The 19804-nt window shown below is 39.9% G+C and overlaps 1 protein-coding gene across 2 annotated transcripts; it reads right to left on the minus strand.

The window, feature by feature from the left end:
• Positions 1 to 601: 601 nt before the first annotated feature.
• LOC119317976 (protein CTR9 homolog) lies at positions 602 to 18465 on the minus strand. 2 transcript variants are annotated; one of them, XM_037592481.1, is made up of 24 exons: positions 18249 to 18461; positions 17621 to 17687; positions 17271 to 17462; positions 16319 to 16419; positions 14956 to 15042; positions 14761 to 14877; positions 14607 to 14670; positions 14313 to 14527; positions 14082 to 14166; positions 11547 to 11647; positions 11363 to 11455; positions 10502 to 10570; positions 9146 to 9238; positions 8808 to 9062; positions 7623 to 7703; positions 7394 to 7555; positions 6923 to 7018; positions 5225 to 5326; positions 5036 to 5143; positions 4728 to 4952; positions 2345 to 2611; positions 2182 to 2253; positions 1177 to 1467; positions 602 to 970 (listed from the first exon to the last, which is right to left on the minus strand). In XM_037592481.1, exons 1-24 carry the CDS (start codon positions 18387 to 18389, stop codon positions 851 to 853), a joined length of 3204 nt encoding a protein of 1067 aa, XP_037448378.1. In that variant the 5' UTR covers positions 18390 to 18461; the 3' UTR covers positions 602 to 850. The 2 variants fall into 2 exon arrangements, with proteins under 2 accessions (XP_037448378.1, XP_037448379.1); XM_037592482.1 differs by lacking the exons at positions 602 to 970; positions 1177 to 1467; positions 2182 to 2253; positions 2345 to 2611 and adding an exon at positions 3782 to 4535 and having other exon boundaries at positions 18249 to 18465.
• Between the last annotated feature and the right edge of the window lie 1339 nt (positions 18466 to 19804).

Here is a 19804-nt window from a genome sequence, read left to right on the forward strand (position 1 = left end):
CGCATTGCACACGAGCGCTAGAGGCCGTAGAAACTCCAAACAGCGGCCAGTAAAATGAGGATTGCCGGAATCTTTTAAAAGACGGTGTGATCCTATTTTCTTAAGGCCTTGTTCAGTTGAGTTTGGATCCGAAAGGATTGAAAGAGTTTGAGGGGGATTTAAGCCCCTTATAAGCCATAATACGTCCCAATCCTTGTTCGATTAAGCCCTAAAAGAGGGTTTAGTTCGGCACTTCCGCTTTGACGTGTTGTTTATGAGAAATGATATTGTTTATTAAATGTGTTGTTTATAAGTATATGTTGTTGTTTATAAATTGTAATTATATATTGCTTTTCATGACTGCGAGTTGTTTGAATTGATGTTTTGCCCACAGGCATATCTATCCTGTCGAGTAATGGGTATGGGAATAAATTATACCCATTGGCAAATATGGGCAAGGGTGATGGGTAAGCTCATTGAGGGCAGGTGAGGGTATGAAGTGGCCCCACCCATACCTGGAACGTAGTTTTATTGCAAAAAGTTGCTAGCTTTTGCATTTCCACCCTTAACACAGAGCACCCCGCAAAAACCACAACACAAGCCCAGACCAGAAAAGACAGGATAGTCATAAAACATACTACAGGATAACGTAGAAACGTGTCATGAATTGGTTAGTATGGGCAAACATGGCCCTTAAGGTTTATCTTTTCTTAGCTCTAGAACTACTGCGAATTCCCTCCCAAAAAAAAAACTACCACAGAAATTATTTTGTTACAGCCCAAAAGTAAATTAAACTGTTGGGACTTCTACAACAACATCATAACCTAATGTATCATCACTGTCAAGAGCGAGCTTTGTCCTTCTACTTATTTCATTCACTCAGATCATTCGGACCTGGGCTGGTAGGTTGCACTGATCGCTGCACTGGTTCCTCGTCGTCAGATTCTGACCATGCTCGTCTCTTCCGCTCTATCACGGATTGAGGATGACCCTACAATGCAAAAGAGTAGATGAAGGCAACTTTGCACCAAAGCACTTGTGAGCATGAACAGTTTAAACCACCATATGTATGGAGCAAAATAACTTCCGTTGCACAGCAGGAAACAGACATCAAAGCTCCCAAAAGACAAAACAAACAAACTTGGATGCAGAAATAAATGTATTTTGACTTTATGGGAAAGAAACAGGAACCCTAACCGTTTCATCTTCGGCGTCAGAATCCTCAAGACCAGCAGCCGCAAGAAGGTGATCTGGGGCTTTCTCTGGTCTATCACCGCCAGGATCCCTTGACATGTTTGCATAATCATCTTCCTCTGGTTCATTTCTGTATTGATCTTCTTCATCATCTTCGTATTGCATCTTTGTCTTCTGATCCTTCCTTCTCTTGCCACCCTTCCTCCTCTTCTTCCCACTGTCCCCATCTTCATCTTCATGCCTGGACCTATCTTTTCTCTTACCAGGGGTGTTGTTGGATGTTTTCCATTGTTCCTTATGAGAAACAGTACATTGTCAAATCATGCTTTAAGCTGTCAGGCAAAATCCAAATGTGCTTGTGACATTACAGCTTTGGAGAAACTAATCCTGGGTTAGGTACTTAAGTTGCATGAACAAAAGCAGATTTTCACACAATGGACAAGAAAAATATGGTCTGTCACCATTTCTATACATAACAAATTCTTGGAAGACTATGGACTTATTTCCCAATAAAGTGCCTATTATTCAGTGATGCGATAGTGCAAGATTAGAATACAGATACTGTAGAGAAAATTGTTCCCAAAGGGTTCCAAATAGCATGAGAAAACATTGCAACTTATTTGTGATTGAATGGTCTTTTCCACATAAGCAACCATAAAAATGTGTCACATCAGACAGTATAAAGAAACTATGCCTTCTGTAGGCACAAATAGCCTGGGGCCAATACCAACAAACATATCTCAATAATGGAGTGGCATACCACAGCTGGTCCTCCTTGGCGAACAAAGAACAGCTGTGTTCAATCTCAGGTTGTAATCAACCCGACCAAAACCGATGGAAGGGTGCTAGTTCATTTTTGGTATGTGCAGGCAAGTCGAGTAGCTCTAGCTCAAAACTTTGTATAGGCCGATTTTCACGGGTAGATTTGAATCGTTCTTTAACACTTATGAACGAATCATTGACATCTATAGCTCTCATTGAAACACACATGGTAATATATAAAAATACCTTGACACGCTCAAAGTGCTGCTCCTGTTGCATTACTTGCTTTAATTCGTCCTCTTGCTTCCTTCTTTCTAACTGTTACCAGCACCACATTAGCCATAAACATATAATATTTTTCAAACACAAACAGACATTTATGATGAAATACATGCAGCAAGAGCAGGACCTGGAATTTCCTCTGTTCTTCAGCCCGCCGGCGAGCTTCATCAGCTAAAGCAATTTGACGGGTAACTTCCAATTTTTGCTTGGTTTGCTTCTCAGCTTGTTCAGCGGCATCACGATGAACCTTAGCAGCATCAAGCAAGTGTCTGCAATACTCGACATGGGTTTCTATTTTCCTCTCATCAAAACCATGGGAATGGTACGTTGATGCAACAGACAATAGACTGAACACTCTAATGGCGTTCTGAAGCTCAGAGACTGTTGCACGAACCTAGAAAAAGAAAGCATGCAGCAAAAATTAGTTCTGTGGTTAGTAAAGAGTACATACAAGATGATAGATTGTCATATCTTAAACAAGAAGGTGGGCGATGGCCTCTGAAAGAAGCGATCTATTTAGTGAAGAAAAAAACTGTCATGAGGCTTTTATTCCCTATGATAGAGCTGTAGGCCTGTAATTCATAATACCATCTTTCAGCATATCCGGGTCAGATCTATGCTCCAATAAGTCTGTAGATGGGACTACCCAATTTATATTGCCAGAACATTGCAGTAGTTTTGTCTGCTGTAGCTTGCGGCACGGAAAAAGTTTGGTATAGATCTTAACAGGGGACTTGTATGCAACACCAGGATCATGTGGTTCACACAAGGTAGTGTTTAGATAGGGTCAGATTGAATGGGATAGGACAACCTGAAAATTCAGGATGGAATACAAACACTCCATCTTTGATGGATGAGACTCTGCAGCATTTTGTTTGGGATGGATGGACGCTATTAATTAATTAAATTATGCCATTAACTTTCATTAATAATAGTTATCATGCACTAATCAGCAGACGCTAACACTAAGCTGCATTTGGCATTTCAGTGGATTACGATCATCATGTTTATGTAATCAGCTTCTATATATTTTTTTATGGTTGGCTAACCAGCGTTTTCCTATTTATGTGCCTAATTTTTTCACAACAGATTACTGAGGAATATTTCATCACAAGTTGACAACATGGTTCAACAACCGGAAACTAAGCGTAAGTGTGAATAACTAGATCACTTATCAATCCCAATCTTGAAGTAATTATCACCAACTATTGCCAACGCTCATGATTACTTGTGCATGGATGAGCTTATTTGGTCAAATGGGTGAATGGGCCTGTCAAACATTTCTCGGGGACATTCCTTCCAAGTTTAGTGAGCTTGTCCAGGGTGGAAAAGCCTCCCACAGTCCCACCCAACCAAATACAGGGAGATGCAAGGATGATTCATATAGGTTTTGGTAGTGGCTGCATCTGTAACCATGAGCCTTTTTTGGCGGAAATGGTAGGGGAGGCCCCGACAGTAAATTTTATTAATAATAGCAGAAGTAGAGAAGGGGGAGGGGGTTGTACAAAGGGGAAACTAGAAAGAAGGGCTAGGGCTAGAAAAAAGCCAATCCAGCCTGAGCCTGAGAGAGGCGGAAAGCTAATCCTTTATTCTGTAAGAAAGAAAAGACCCCTCTTGAAGTTAAACAACAGATACTTTAGCATTTCTCTGCTTCCAGATATTCCACGCCGCAAACACAAGAACCTCAAGGAAGAAAGGCTTGCTGATCATAAGTTTCGCCTGGGAAACAAACTCCTCCATGGATGAAATGTGGATATCAAAGCGAAGTCTGAGACACTGCCAGCATGAGGAGCTGAAGCTAAGCCAGAAGAGGTGATCGCGAGTTCCGGAGGAGTTCGATTGGCAGAGAGAGCAAATGGAGCCCCAGGGGAATTAAACTGGCGAAGTTGAAGCATGTCTTGGTGTTAAGTTTCTCATTCAGGAGCCAGGCAAAGCCTTTGAGCTTAGGAGAGCACTTGGAATTCCATGGCAAGAGGTGAAGGATGGAGCTCGGAGATGCTGAAAATGAGCCTTGTAGATTTCTGAAGATGAGAAAGTTAACCCCATGAGAAGGACCAAGAATCGGCAGCATACGGGAAAAAATGCAAGCTGATCAGGAAATGTCTGAACTCATGGAATTCAACAAAACCCTGGCTGGAAAGGGGGGTGGAATAGATCCAGAGGGTCTTGGGTGGTAAGCACATCATGGACCGAGACCAGATTATCAAGGGCAAGAGAATGCAGCCAAAGGATTCTTCTCCACAAAAGTTGATCAGTCCAATAATCACCCCAAAAAAAGCAGTGTCACCGTCAGCCTTCAAACCAAAAACGACTTCTCCCTAAAAAAACACAGGGATGACGGATCACCTCAAAAAGCTGGATAATGGAGAGAAATGTGGAGTTTGGAGGATATAGAAATGAGCCACATGGTATATACCAAAACCAGAGAGATTTGGGTGGTATTACCTTTTTTCTCTTACTTCATATATCAAAGAATCAGAAACCAGGCAAAGAGAAGTATCAGTACTGACCTCATCAACTGTTCGTTTTGTCTTCTGTAGAGTAGAAGCAGAAAACTTCTGCATTGAAACGCCAACATTAAACCGTAATAAATAATTTGATGGAGCCAAATGTATAGCTCTCAGCAAAGATTTCCGGCAGTCTTGCCATTGCTCAGCTTCATAATGTGTTCGGGAAAGGTATAGGAGTGTAGTTGCATCTGTGTTGTAGAAGAACTTCCGTGCACAGTTTTGGTACTGCAAGAAAAGGAATTAGGAACTTCATTCATCCGACAGAGAGAGAGAGAGAGAGAGGGAGAGGGAGAAGAGAGGGAGAGTACCATTTTAACTGCTTGTTGGAAAAGGCCTTGAGCAAAATATATGTGGGCCAAATTGATCCATACATCAGGTACCTGAACAAATATACTTCCTGATGCAGCTTCATGTACCTAATATCAAATTGGTGATGCACTTTATTAAAGTTCACAGTTTGTCATATAGAATAATGAACATTGTTTTCCCTTTCTAACCTGTGTAAATAACTCCTTCGCAATATCCCATTGGGATTTCTCAGCATGTAAGATTCCAAGACCATTTGCAGCAAACATATTACCATGGTTCTGCTTTAGTACCTGAATCAGAGATTGAGATCCCAACAATGAGCAAACCGGCACTTTAAAGACACCATACCATCACCAATCCCTCAAAGCACTGCAGTACATAATTTGCTTTCAACCACACATTTGCTTTGTGGTTCCAAGAAATTAATGCTCTCATGTAAAAGAAATTTAATCAAAGTGCATCCAATTCAGTTGCCTGTTTATTTACAATTCTCCAGAAAAGAAAATGTATCATCATTCATCACATCTTGCTGGATGGCTTGCTCGAGTATGACTCTGGAACTCAAACTCACTAATGTACCAACCAACTTCCTAAGTTTTCAACTTGACTTATTAAATATCATGATGTCCTGATGTCCTACTACAAATATCACTCGCACTACAAATTATGGCATTCAAATTCCTAAGCTTTTGACTTTACGCAGTAAATATCATGACTTGATCAATGATCATGTACAAAGTGCTTCGTCCCAACCGGAGAGTTATTTACTTACTTACTTACGAAGCCTTTTATCCCAAACAAGTTGGGGTAGGCTAGATATGAAACCCTTTCACGAGGACTTCCCAGGAGGTCACCCATCCTAGTACTACTCTCGCCCAAATGGGTTTCATACCCAAAAGACTGGCTAGTTTTTACGTTGGCTCGCCAAGCCTATCACAACCCTTAGATATGAAACCCTTTCACGAGGACTTCCTAGGAGGTCACCCATCCTAGTACTATTCTCGCTCAAATGGGTTTCATACCTATGGGACTGGCTAGTTTTTACGTTGGCTCGCCAAGCCTATCACAACCCTCCTCCTTTACCCGGGCTTGGGACCGGCTATGCCTAGAAGACATAGGCGGAGTGATTTAAAAAAAATATGATTGCCTAATTCAGTGATTTAATCTCCAAAATACATTAAATATGGAGACAGGAGTTAAAACTAGACAATTGTTTTACTAGAAAACTAACAGAAATAAAAAACTAAGCATTTGCTACACTTCTAAAAAGATGGCATTAATGAAATAAAGAACATGAGAAATCGTGCTAGAAATATAATTACTGAAGTTTAAAATAGATTAAATGTAGCTTTTGATTCTTGTGCAGAGGATCACAGAACAATTTTCCTGCTAACTCTTTGTTAGCCTGAAATACTACTAAACAAACAAACAAAAAGCTTATCAACAGTAGAAACTACAAGCTGACATCAGGCCCAAGAATAGTCAGTTCTATCTTAAACAATAAGCAATAATCACGGATGAACTTCAGGGAACATAAATTACGGAAGATGTTCCTGAGATATCCAATCAAGACAGGCCATTCTGAGCATCAACATAAATGGTGAATATAAATGTACATGTATAATACATGCCTACACACAATTACCGAAACAAAGGACAGCTGCTGAAGAACAGTTTGTGGGGTCTATTTCTGTACTCCCTCTGTCCCATAGTATAAGACCTTATTACATCCGATTTGCTCACAAATCAGATGTAATATGGTCTTATATTATGGGACGGAGGGAGTAACAAATATGAAGGAACAGAATCTATTGCATGAAAACCTCCAAAGACCTGATGAATTTGAGAAGATAACTGGGAATAATAGCTGGTGTAACATATCATACATTCAAAAAAAGTTCCTTTGCTTTCTCCCGATGAGTGGCCTCGAATTTCGGGGCCTTTTTCTCAGGGCGATTGGCAGCAAAGTAGTTCCAGTTGCCCTGTAACAATACATATGCAATTGATCAGTCGGAGAAGAGTTAAGTAACATAGTCATTTACAGTGAAAATTCTGTATTACAATGACCAGCTATTGTAGAATTGTTGGAAATACAAGGGGACGAGTTATATATGTAAGCCTAACGTATCACTAAATTTGGTGATACACTAATGGTCTAAATTACTTGACGCATTTTATCCTGCCAGCAGGCAGCAGCCAATTCATAAAAGGAAAATATGACGCACTGTCATTACAAGCTATATTAATTCAACAGTAATTGTAAACTGTAAACAGATAACTCAGGATGGAAGGGATTTACTTATTAAATTCTACCACGGCCATTCAAAAAACTACTATAGTGAAGTAGGCTCACATACCAGCTGAAGCCAAGAGTATGGGTCTTTTCCGTCAGTAGCATCTTTAGCATCACGGAAATGTTCCTTCGCAGTGAGCCAGGTTTCATCACTCTGAAGTTCAAGACTTCCAAGCATAGACAGTGCATTTGGATACTTACTATTTATCTTTAGAGCATCACCTATCTAGAAACAAATAAACCATTATTATTCTCAGTTAAGAAGAACAACAAATGTAAGCATCAGTACTTACCAGCTCAATGCTCAGTTGAATATTGTTTTTTTCTTTTGCAATAGACCCTAACCTCAGATAGGCATCAATGTAGTCTGGGTACTGTTATTATTATTAAAGAAAACAGGGAATTAGAATATAATACAAGTGTAGTACAAATACAAAAGAGTGTATTCATTGTTGCACAGAGAATCCTGCATCACAGAATAATGCTACAGAGATCTATTTTAGAAGTCTATTAGGAAACCAATGACCAATACAGCAACTCCAAAATAAATCACCAATACTTGTCGCTTCAACGTTTCATAGGGAAGTTTTCCCATAATGATACTTATACAGATCAGGAACTTCACTTCCTCAGGGTCTGTACTTGTGATAGTTATTTGGGGGCCAACTTCCATCAAAAACATAATATTAAGAGCTTTTCTTTTATGTAGACTTCATCTATTTTTCCTTGAGCACGCACCTGACTGCATGTCATTTTGTCTTAGAAGAAGAAAGCATCGATATGACGTGATGTGGACGACAGATTTTTTTTAAACAAAATTGCGCAAGGCAGCTTGTGAAGATGAACTTTTTCTAGACAATGTAAACAACATCAAAAAAAAAATGTTCGTAAGGCCCTCGACAAGCTTTGACACTAACCAGTGTCTAGTTAATTCCGAGAACAGTAAGGGCAAACAGAAGTAAGAACATAGTATTAACTGAAAAAAGAATGGGAACTACACAAAAAAGAATCTTGGTTACTGACTGAGGAATATATGCATAATATCCTGATAGAAAAGATTAAATTCTCACAAAATGAGCTTTCAATCACTGGCAAAACAATGTAACTAATACATCTGTGGTGAACGGGGTAAACATGGCAATGGTATCTCAACTATATCAAGAGAAGGCCAATACAAATGAAACTAAAGGTAACTGACTGCAGGTTTTAGAGAAGCTGCAAAAACAAAGTCACACATGAAGGCATGTGCGCGCAGGCAAATGACTAACATCAGAAAATGACAGACAAAATTGTGTGCAGATTGCAGCTGCAATAAACAACAGGAACACTAAGTAAGAAAAGTGAAGGTTACAATTTCACTGTTTTCATGTTCTTTCAAAGCATGCTTCCATCCCCAGTTACATTTATACTGTAAAATAAGTAAATGAGAGACAGAGAGCGGACACTCAGGAAGGGTTTTGGGGATGACACCACAGTACCTTGAAAATAATGAGACGGTAAAGGAGGCTGGCTTTCACAGTATCATGAAGCTCTTCCAATAATCTTGCATAGTTAAACAATGTGGTGACTTTATCGCAGGGTAATTCAAGAGATACGTTTTCTTCAAGTTGGTGAAAAAAACTCTGATCCCTGTACTGCACACTCCAGTTTGCTATGGAACTACCAGCAGTCCCATCCATAATTGAAACCCAGATACCGTCTCCTAGAGCTTCCTTAAAACTTTGCTCAGCCAACTGAAAGCATGAACAAAAGAGGTACTGTCAGGTGTATACATGAAAATGTAAATACAATGTTATATGTATAACAGTAAACAAACCTCAAACTCTGCCTTCTCAAAATAAAGAAGTCCAATTCCATTGAGCAATTCAACCGGTATTTTCTCTCCTGCCTTCCTTAGGAGAGTGCATGCCTGAGAAATGCTAGATAAGATTATGTATTACCAGGAGAACATCCAGTCCATTTAATAGCATTAATCCCCTAAGCTTTCTATCGATCGACTTAACACCCTCATGTTTTAGTACCCATTCAGTAACCTGTCAAACTTGATGTGCCTGGGAAATGCTAGATAAGATTACATCTTATAAAAAGTAGATTGTGAGTTCCTTTGAAGTATCAAATGGTGTCAAGTTTAATCGTCTTTAATCTGCCAAACTTTCTATTGATCAACTTGACAAGCCTGTGTTTCAGTACCAGTTCAATTACCAGTCAAACCTGGTTTTGCTTAGCCGGATTGATAGTGTGGACGGTGATATTGCTACATGGGCTGCCATAACATCTGGTTCCGCCACTTTTAAGCACAAAATGAATACTGACATCATCAAATCTCCACGTCTTCTTCCTACCCCCTCTCCATCCGAGCCATGTAAAAGGAAGACGGCGGGAGGATATGTAGAATATGATAGCAGCATCCATTTGTGGTGGACGGTGGCAAAACTAGGATATGCCAGATGAAGTGGCCCAGTATTAGGAGTTCAGGGGATTATGTGAGTCCAAAAGGAGTTTAGGAAGCTAAGTAGACAAACCCAATGCTTCTGGGGGGTAAAATATGCTTTCCTTTTAATAATCAGGTACGCATGCATTTGATCAACAAAGTAGTTAACATGCAGCAATGATGCAGCAAACATTTGCCACGTCAATAAGATCATAGCCAGAATGCCAGCCTTAGCTAACCTAGCATCACCAATATGCAAATCATGGTCAAATAATCCACTTTAGATAACCTATAATCACCAGCCCACACAACCAAGTATATGGTTTTTCATGCTGCAAACCAATTTCAAAGTTCGAAGAGAAGCACATATAACTTCATGTGCCAATCCTGCCAGAATTGACCCTAGAGAGTAGGTGATGCAGCATGATAGAACAACTCAACTTTTAGGAGAAAACCGGTTTTATCACAGCCAATACAATGGTAATCTAGAGGAAGAAGAACCTAAGCTGATAGAGTGATGAAGCCTATAATTAAATGAATCCACCTTCTGTAGTGTTAACGTTTGTTTTTTATATTAATCATACATTTGTGGATTATAAGATTCTAAGAAACAAAGTTCAGTGATTAATCCTAATTCAGAAACACTACACAAGTTTGATAGAAGGGGGAAAACAGCATTTTAAGAACTCCAACATGGCATTGGTCAACACAATAAACATATAGCTAGTTGAAGAGCCTTACTGTCTTTAAGTATTCCATGGCAGCAGCCCAATCAGATTCTACCAACAATTCACCGAGTTCAACAAATGCCTGCATAGTGAATTAATCAACAAGATTATATGCAAAAAACAAACATTGGAACTACAATATCAGATATATGACCAAACCATGTATTGAATAATGCAACAGAGGTAGTACAGGAAGATGGGATTATTAAATAAGCGTCCAAACTTCACATAAGTACATGATCAAATATCAAAAAGGAACATAAGTAGGGCAGAAACTGGAAAAAATTGCCGTAACTACACTCTTGATTCGCTCACTTGAAACAGAGAATCCTAAGGCCATGAAGAGATACAGTGAAACAAGGGAGTAACTGATGTACAAATATTGTACATTTTATGTTTGGAAACCAAATAGAATTAATGTATACCCCTTTTCTACAGCAAATAAAAAGTGTGACTCTTGCAGTATTCCTCAACATCAATGAAACAATATCTACAAATTTATATGACCTGGTAATAACTGCTGCTATAATAAATTCCATATTTTCATCTAATCATCGAACAACAGGACATCTTTAGAGGAATTGTTGTACACTCTTCTAGAGCTGCAATAAAAGGTGTGTGCGTGTGTGTGGAATCTATAATTTAGCGTGCCCAACTATCAATGAAGTTTCCTAGGTCCAGACATCCTAGTTCACATATGCATCCAAGATTGGCATTCCTGATCCTTAATCATCAATATCGCAACATCCAAGTGAATACAAGTTCAGTTAGTGTAGTGTTTTTGTAACAGGCGACAGTGATACAATTTGTACAAAATCAATGAATTTGTGGTTTACAAATTATTACTAAAAAGGAGAAAGAGACGAATGACTACCTGGTGATCTTTTGGATCAATCCGTGTAACCTTCTTAAAGGTTTCTATGGCTTTGTCATTCTCACCCAAGTTTGCATAGATGTTCCCAATAGCCTAGCACAAGCAACATAAATCATTTCATTCATAATCAAATGGAATGCTTTGGAACAATGAATAGAGGCATTTGATTAGAAACACATCTTACCTTCAAACTTTCACAATTTTCGGGGTGTACCTCCAGCACTTTCTCGAAGCTAGCTAAGGAACGTTTGAAGTCACCGAATTTTAATTGTATTTGACCAAGGCCTGGTTCAGATCACGAGTGTCACAAAACAGCAACAAAATACACAATAAAATATTCTAAAATGGAAGAAAAAAATACGGTATGCCCAAGTATCACCTGAAATATCGATTAAGAGACAAGTATATCATGTATTTTAAATAGATGGCACTATTTCATTTATAACTAGCAAATCAATAGGAAGACAACAGGCACATAACTGATGATGAGATATGAGTACCTACTGTAAATGACATGGGTTTCCTCTGGCCAACTTGCCAGAATTTTTATCAGACCTCTCAGTGCTTGCTTTACCTTGAGGATTCTATCAATTCATAACCACCATAGTTACTATACTATCCATGATTGTTTGCCCTTCGCAAGTAACTGATGAGATCATCTCGGAGAGATGGCTCACAACTAACGAGTTTAAGAGACCTCACATATATTAGATTCCCCTTCGAATCACAAACATAAGTCCCATCAATGTGGGATGTGATCCATTCTACATTTCCGATTTACCAGCTCCCCAATCAGTGATTGCATATTCCGTTCAATCACTAAGTAGTTTGATGCCTCAGGCAGAGATGCTTATCTCACTTGTCGTACATATATTGGAGCAATAAACTTCTTGTTGTATTCCTTTCCTTTAGGTGGCATGGCTCTCAACTTGATGTTCTCATACACACACAAGGCCGACTGTCGACGATAATGAAGGCATGTGCTCGGACGATTGTCAGCGACATCGGATGTTGCTCACGACATCATTTCTCGTTCAGTTCCCGTGATATGCAGCAACTATGGTGAATACTTACCGAACGACGAACTTGTGGCACCTTGGTTCGGCTACATGACCAAACAGAGTGCATGGGGAGCGGATCAAGAGATCGAGACTATGATATGCGTATGACACCAGCATGTGCAATAATCTCGACGCTCGTTGCAGACAGAATAGCAAGAAGTGCAGATAATATATTGATCTTTCTTGCAAGAGTCCAAGCACAAATGAGGGGTGCCTCCCTACTTACAGGGACAATGTGATTCCTGCCCCTAGGCAGTTTACGGTTGTACCATTTGTACTATCTTTAGGAAACAAAGCACGTAGTTTATCAGTTGATGCTGGATGCACGCCTATGCACTGATAACTGGCAACAATAGAGGGACAAACCACACAAGCAGCAACTGACCTTTTTAAGCTAAATATCTACTCCCTCCGTTCCGAATTACTTGTCGCGGGTATGGATGTATCTAGATGTATTTTAGTTCTAGATACATCCATTTTTGCGATGAGTAATTTGGAACGGAGGGAGTATGTGGTATAGTTTTGAGGCATAATGCATTTTATGGCAACCGACCCCCTTCATAAATTTATAACACTTGTTAAAGCATATGGCGAGGTGACTTAATAGATACGACCCTAACTTAAGATAACAGCAAATTCAATCACAACACTTACTTAGTATGACAGCATAATAACTTACAGCCACTAGCAGATTAAACCAAAGCACAGAACCTAACCTAGTACAGAGTATAACATCTTTCAAACACACAGAAAAGAACTGCATAATGAAAGAGAGAAGACGATGCAAAGCCCTCCCCCCTCTCACTCCCTCCCTGCCTCCCTTACTCTTAATAACTATGCTATGTGGTTCGGTCTTAAAAACTACGATATGTGCTCTAACAGCGAACTAATTAAAAGACACTAAGCACATTAGCGTATACTCCCTCCGTCCAAAAATACTTGTCATCAAAATGGATAAAAGGAGATGTATCTCGAACTAAAATACGTCTAGATACATCCCCTTTTATCCATTTTGATGACAAGTATTTCCGGACGGAGGGAGTATAAGTCTTTTTAGAGATTCCAATATGCACTACATACGAAGCAAAATGAGTCAATCTACACTCTAAACTACGTCTATATACATCCGTATATAGTGCATATTGAAATCTCTAAAAAAAGACTTATATTTAGGAACGGAGGGAGTACACAGAAGACAGAACTAGCAAATCAGTGTGGCCTTAGACATTAGAGATTAATTAGGTATGCTTGTTGATGAGGCGTGCAGTGCTACTGCTGATTATGAGTCACACAAAATATAAACTGTCCTGACTCACCATTTGTACTATCTTTAAGAAACAACATTTCGATATTTTAAGTAGCTTTTACCAGAATATCAGCATTTTTTGCTGGAGCAATCTACTTACTATACACCTCTCCCTCTCCACCTCCCCCTTCCCTTCCACCTTATTAAAAATATCCCTAAATTATTAGCCCAACAACAGCGGAGTTAACTTGCAGGGATTTGGGTGATTTCTGACCATAGCATTGTGCGAGTATTTAACTACTACTTCATCTACTTGAAACATGGAGGTACATAAATGCTAAAAACTGCATACCAGAACAATGTCATGAAATAAATAAAAAGGAAAAAATGTGAATGAGAACAAGAAACTCACCAACAAATGGCAACACAAAGTCTTGCGGTTTATTGACTTCTTTGACAGATGCCATATAATACCGTCCAGCAGTCTCAAAATCACCCTGAATTCAGATAAATTGTCAAAAATACATCACATGTTCAGGGTTGTAAACTAGACTCTCAACACGGAAATCCAAAGTGTCAGCACAGAGAAAAAAGTGAAATAATACCCAACTAATTCAATGGGTATATGAATGGGGTACATCACCTTACTATGGTATGATCTGGCTAAGTTATAGTAGGATTGTGATTTCAGTAGTCCATGACTGCTTGAAGACAGAGCAGTCTCACTCAGTTGCTCAACCACAAAATGCTGGCCAGTAAAGAAATAATGGTTGGCCAGGTGGTTGAGTGCCAAAGTGCAATAAGGATAAATTTCAAAGGCTCTTCTCATTTTCTCCATCCCACTGCGAATTTCACCAGCTATAGCAAAGTTGCAATACTTAGAAAATAATGAGAAAAAAGGTGAGAAGGAAATTTCTTGTCTGTAAAGAGCATTTACCTTCATTTGTTTGCAAATCCATGATCGCGAGTGCTACTAGCGCATCAAAGTTTTCAGGGTCCAACTGTGAAGTAATTGTAAGTGAATAAAAGCATGAATTCAACTTAAGGGACAATTATTCTACATGAAACAAGAGACAGATAAAAAATCTTGCCTGTAAGACTCTATCAAAAGCTTGTCGGGCCCTGTCTAGCTGACCAAGTTTGTATCGACAAAAAGCTATACCAAGCCTTACAGCAGCAGGACAATCTGCATATCCCCGCAGAGCTCTCTAGAAAGATGATTGAAATTTATAACATATACTACAAAATATCATGGAATTGTCAAAAGAACTTGAGCTGTCTCCAACCTTATAGAGTTCTAGTGAGTTCTTATAACATTCCAAAGCTTTCTTGTGTTGTTGTTCCGTATCACCCATCAGGAAATAAACAGAAGCCTGCACTGACAATATTTGCGACTTGAAGATTAGAACAACTGATAAGAAATATGTCAAAAAAATAATGATTAACACAGGCTTCTTTTAGTTAGTCCCTACGATAAATTATTACATCTTCATCGATCATATTATAAGCATCAAAGCATAAGGATTAAGTTGTTCTAGTGAAAGAGCAAGCATACGAAGGTTGCAGTTTCATTAGTATAATATATATGAGAGATCCTATAACTATTTGAGGGGTGTCAAGTTAGTCCTACAACTTCAGAAATGCAGATTCAGATCCCAAAAATCTGTATGTTGTTCATCACAGATCCTAACAGCTCAGACCATGTTTGACCTGCTGACGTGGCACGTTAACCTCCACCACCTTGACACAGGTCCCATCCGAAATAGCTGAATGAAAGAACATTTTGCATAAACACCCTTGGTAGGCCTCTTCTTCTCACATGTGGTCCCTCTCTTCTCTCCCACACACGCGAGCACACTCATAGTGGAAGGCAAATGAACTGTATGGAGACGACGAGATGCTAGAAGCCTGTGCATTGAATGGCTCGTCGAACAGGGCAGGCGAGAGTGGGACGGCAAGAAGGTCATGGAGGAACTCGAGGAGAGAAGCATAAAACGAATCATCGTCTACAGCTATCCCCTGTGTGCGAGCTCCGCGTCATTACTGTCCATGAGCGGCAGACTCTGCAGGTGAGAATTGGGCAGCGAGAAGGTAGTGGAGAACCCGGATGAGAGGCTTAAAATGAATCAGTATTTTTCACTTAGTGGTGGCAAACTTTTGTAATTTCCTCCAACTCCACTGAACGCGCTCTAAGGAGCCAGGAAATAGCAGCTCCACTGTTTCGTACTAGGGGTCAGCTCAGATCCTAGATCTCGGCTCCGTGGAGCTGGGCCGTTCTGTCCGGCTTCACCCATGGAGTCAACGGAGCGCAGAGCTGGAGAGAATCCGAACGGGCCCTTACAATCTACTCCCTCCGTCCGACAATACTTGTCATCAAAATGGACAAAAAGGGATGTATCTAGAACTAAAATACATCTAGATACATCCCCTTTTATTTATTTTGATGACAAGTATTTCCGGACGGAGGGAGTAGTATTTTAATAGAGAGAATCCGAACAGGCCCTTACAATCTAGTATTTTGATAGAGAGAATCCGAACGGGCCCTTACAATCTAGTATTTTAATACTAAAAGCAAACTGCGGTCATTCAGAAGTACACATTATATACTTATGTTTAAAACAAGCATTACAGAAACCTGAAGAAAATTACCTGACCAAGAAGGGCTGGGAAATTATCCCCATCCTCATCCAAAACAATCTTGAATGAGTCAGATGCCATTTGCAACTCACCCTTGGCCACGCAGAGTTGACCTAGACAGCAACGTCAATAATTAAAATGTTAAAAACCATACTCCTCTGGTCAGAACAGCAACATGGCAAAGCACTTTGCTGGTAGATAAAGTGCCCCTCTTTAGTCCAGTACTCCTAGGTTCTAGAGAGCAGTTGTATGATCTTGTCTAAGTCTAATAAACCAGTATGAGAAAACAACACTTACATAATACATAGCAGGTGCAACAAATAAAACCAAGGATGTAAAAATGAACAAAACTGCATGACTATAACACTCAAAGAACATCCAACCAAGCAGCACTTAGGCTTTCACCCATGCTTCATCTGAAGAGGTTAACCATGTGGGTTTGGATCATTCCTGAGCATTACAAGATATTTGTAACAGAAATTCAACTAGCCACTTGGGACTAGCCGCAACACTACCAGGCCTCACTGGGCCCATGGCATCACAGTTTAGGTATATTCTATAAAAAATTCACAAACACATTGCTGATCTTGTGTTATTCAAATTTACAATGTTCTGGTGAACTAATGAACACAAAAACACTCATTTTTTCTGTTTATCACAAACTAGATAGGCAGAGCTATATAATGTCTTGTAGCATGTCTCTGATTCTGAAATTGAGTTTCTATGATAGAGAAGCTACAAACAAATACAACAAATCATTCAACATTAAACAGAAATATCAAACTATCAACAACAAAAATTCAAACGGTCACTTCATCTAAGATGATGCTACACTTAAGTTAATGAAGTGCTACGCAACCATAACCAAAGATGAAAGTGTGCTATAAAGAGATGCACATAAGAGTCATGAAACTATAAACCACAACATATCTGAGAGCTCTGAAATGTTCTGAAGTGGTATAACCTCTTCCAATCCAGGTAGAAGGTTCAGTTTCATCTATCCTCGACGCCCTATTGTAGTACTGAGTCGCATCTTTGAAATGCACTTCCTTCTGTGGTGCTTTCTCAGCCTTTCCCAAGAAAGTATGAAAAGCACCCAAAGCATTAAGGATAGCTATCCGCTCATACTTCACATCAGCATAATAATCATCGATTTCTGCAGAGGAGAGGGAATGGTTCAACAACAGCGGATTTATGCAGAAACTTAAAGTAACAATGAGAAATTGAACTGGTGTCGTACTGTCGTATAATCAAAGGTGATATGATTGTTCAGATAATATTACAGTGCAGGAAAAGAGTTATAAAAAAAATAACCTGGGCCAGATCCTTCCTCTAAAATCTGCCGGAACTGTTCGAGCTTCCCTTGCTTGAAGTATTCTCTCTGTGACAATAATTTTCAGAAGTAAATTAGATAAACAGGTACCAATCCGGATAGTTCGATCTCACAAGAAAACAACCAAAAAAATTACGAGACAGGGTATCTGCAAGTATAATAAGTTTCACCATGAGACTAGAGCTTCGATTAAACACAAGTCACGTGTGTAAGGACTGGGATTTCGAGCATGAAACTCTGGCTCAGCAAGAAGCTCTGCTTCAGATCTTCCACTCAAATTATCCGTCCGAACGAATCAGGATGGTATCCTCAGTACCAAAACGTCGCCAGCATCACCCCTAGCCGAAATAGCTCCGGCTGAACAACCAGGGCAAAGCAGAGGACGGAATGACAGGCGCACGCACACGCGCATTTGGAGAAATTCTACCAGCATCGGTCAAACCCTCAGAAAGCCCGCCTCGAAGCTGAAAAGGGTCGCCTCAGCGGGAGCGAGGCTCCGCCAGAACCCTAGCCGTAGAAGTTGCTCCATCCGCGCCGCCGAAGAACTAGACCTAGACCTAGGTGGGGTTGCGAGGGAAGCTTGGGCTCCTGAGAGCAGAGGGGACCTACCGCGATGATGAGCCAGAGGTGGAGCGGAGCTTGCTCGGCCTTGAGGATGTCGAGGATGTCGGAGGCGTCGGCGGGGAGGTGGTCCAGCGCCACCCGCACCTCCTCCTCCGTCCCCTGCACCGGTATGTACACGCTCGCCATCCCGCCGTCGCTCCCCTCTCTTCCCTTCCCTTCGCCGCCGCCCAGGGGAGAGAAAATCGTATATGACAGGAGAAGAGTAGCAGACGCCCACGGGGGCTAGTTGGGCAGCGGCCCATTTACTGCTGCGCGTTCTTTTTTTACGGGAATAGCGGTGCGGTGTAATGGCCCGGCCCAGCTCCCGATTTTTCATCAGTTAAATTAACCTTTTTATTTCGGATTTAAGAGTATTATTAATTAGTTTTTTAAAAAGGATAAATAATCTTACAGAAAACCAAAAAACGCATGTACTGTTTTAGAAACTGTTCTTGAATTTTGAAAATGGATTGACTCTTGTTCACAGAGTTGGACTTTTGTTGACCGAGGTTTAAAAAAAAGACTTTTGTTGACCGCCTCATACTTTGTTGATTACCCATGTAGGATTGTTTATTTATTTTTTCCCAACACATATAATCTTTTTATTCACACATGCTAAATTAGTGACTTCCTATAAAACCATCTAATGAGGAATGTCATGACCTTTTACCATTGCGATAAACCAAATAGTTAAGAAGCTATCAAAATGTCGAACTATACTCTCACTTAAAGATTTCAATGATCCCAATACTTAGACGACTCTGTAAGAGAGCTTTTCAAAGCAAGTGACACCAGCTTACTTATTTCTCTGGTCCAAGCATAGTGAGCTAGTAATCATGAAATTAAGTGTTTAGAAGATGGTATAGAAAAAAGATAAAAGTTTGGGCAGGTTGCCATGCCTAGCTTGCCACGTCCTCTTTTTGATTTTGTTAACCTTATAAACCAACAACAGCATACAACTTACCAACTTATAATCCATGGGTTCGTAAAAGACATGATTACACTTTAAGAAAATGGATTATAGAGGAAGAATTGGATCAACATGAAAAGTACATGATAGGTCATTCGAGAGAGAGCAAAGATTGCCATGTGCATTTAGTTTTTAATTGGTAATTATAAATAAATGTTGTAGCATCTCAATTGCCTGAGTCTAGTTAATGTATGTGTCAACAACACTCCTCGACTGAATTTCACTCAGTAGGCTAATGGATCCAACTCAAATCCAGATGAAAAAAGAAAGACAGAAGTGGAGTTCATCCTCAAATGGAGACCTTATTCATCCCCAACTAATTGAAGGTCTTGTTTATCCCAGCAAAGTGGATTCTATAGTCATGTTCATTCCATCTATATGAGTTTTTATCCAAACCAGCCCTATTAACAAGAAGAGTTTCTTTTAGAATGATACATGACTAACTCGATGAACATTACAAACACAATGCTTCGAATCACAAATCCAAGAAACTACAAAGTAACTCATATAACTAAGAATTCCAGTGAAATCTCTCAGAAAAACATTCTCCATGGCATCGGCCTTTACAACACAAAGTACCGGTGGTGTCGTC

This window comes from Triticum dicoccoides, chromosome 6A, assembly GCF_002162155.2.
Source record: "Triticum dicoccoides isolate Atlit2015 ecotype Zavitan chromosome 6A, WEW_v2.0, whole genome shotgun sequence".
NCBI classification, from domain to species: domain Eukaryota; kingdom Viridiplantae; phylum Streptophyta; class Magnoliopsida; order Poales; family Poaceae; genus Triticum; species Triticum dicoccoides.

Coding starts and splice junctions, on each gene's coding strand:
- LOC119317976 (XM_037592481.1), bottom strand. CDS start 18,389: ATGGCGAGCGTGTACATACCGGTGCAGGGGACGGAGGAGGAGGTGCGG. Junction 11,456..11,546: donor AAAATTGTGAAAGTTTGAAG/GTAAGATGTGTT, acceptor TGCTTGTGCTAG/GCTATTGGGAACATCTATGC. Junction 7,704..8,807: donor ACCGTCTCATTATTTTCAAG/GTACTGTGGTGT, acceptor TAATAATAACAG/TACCCAGACTACATTGATGC.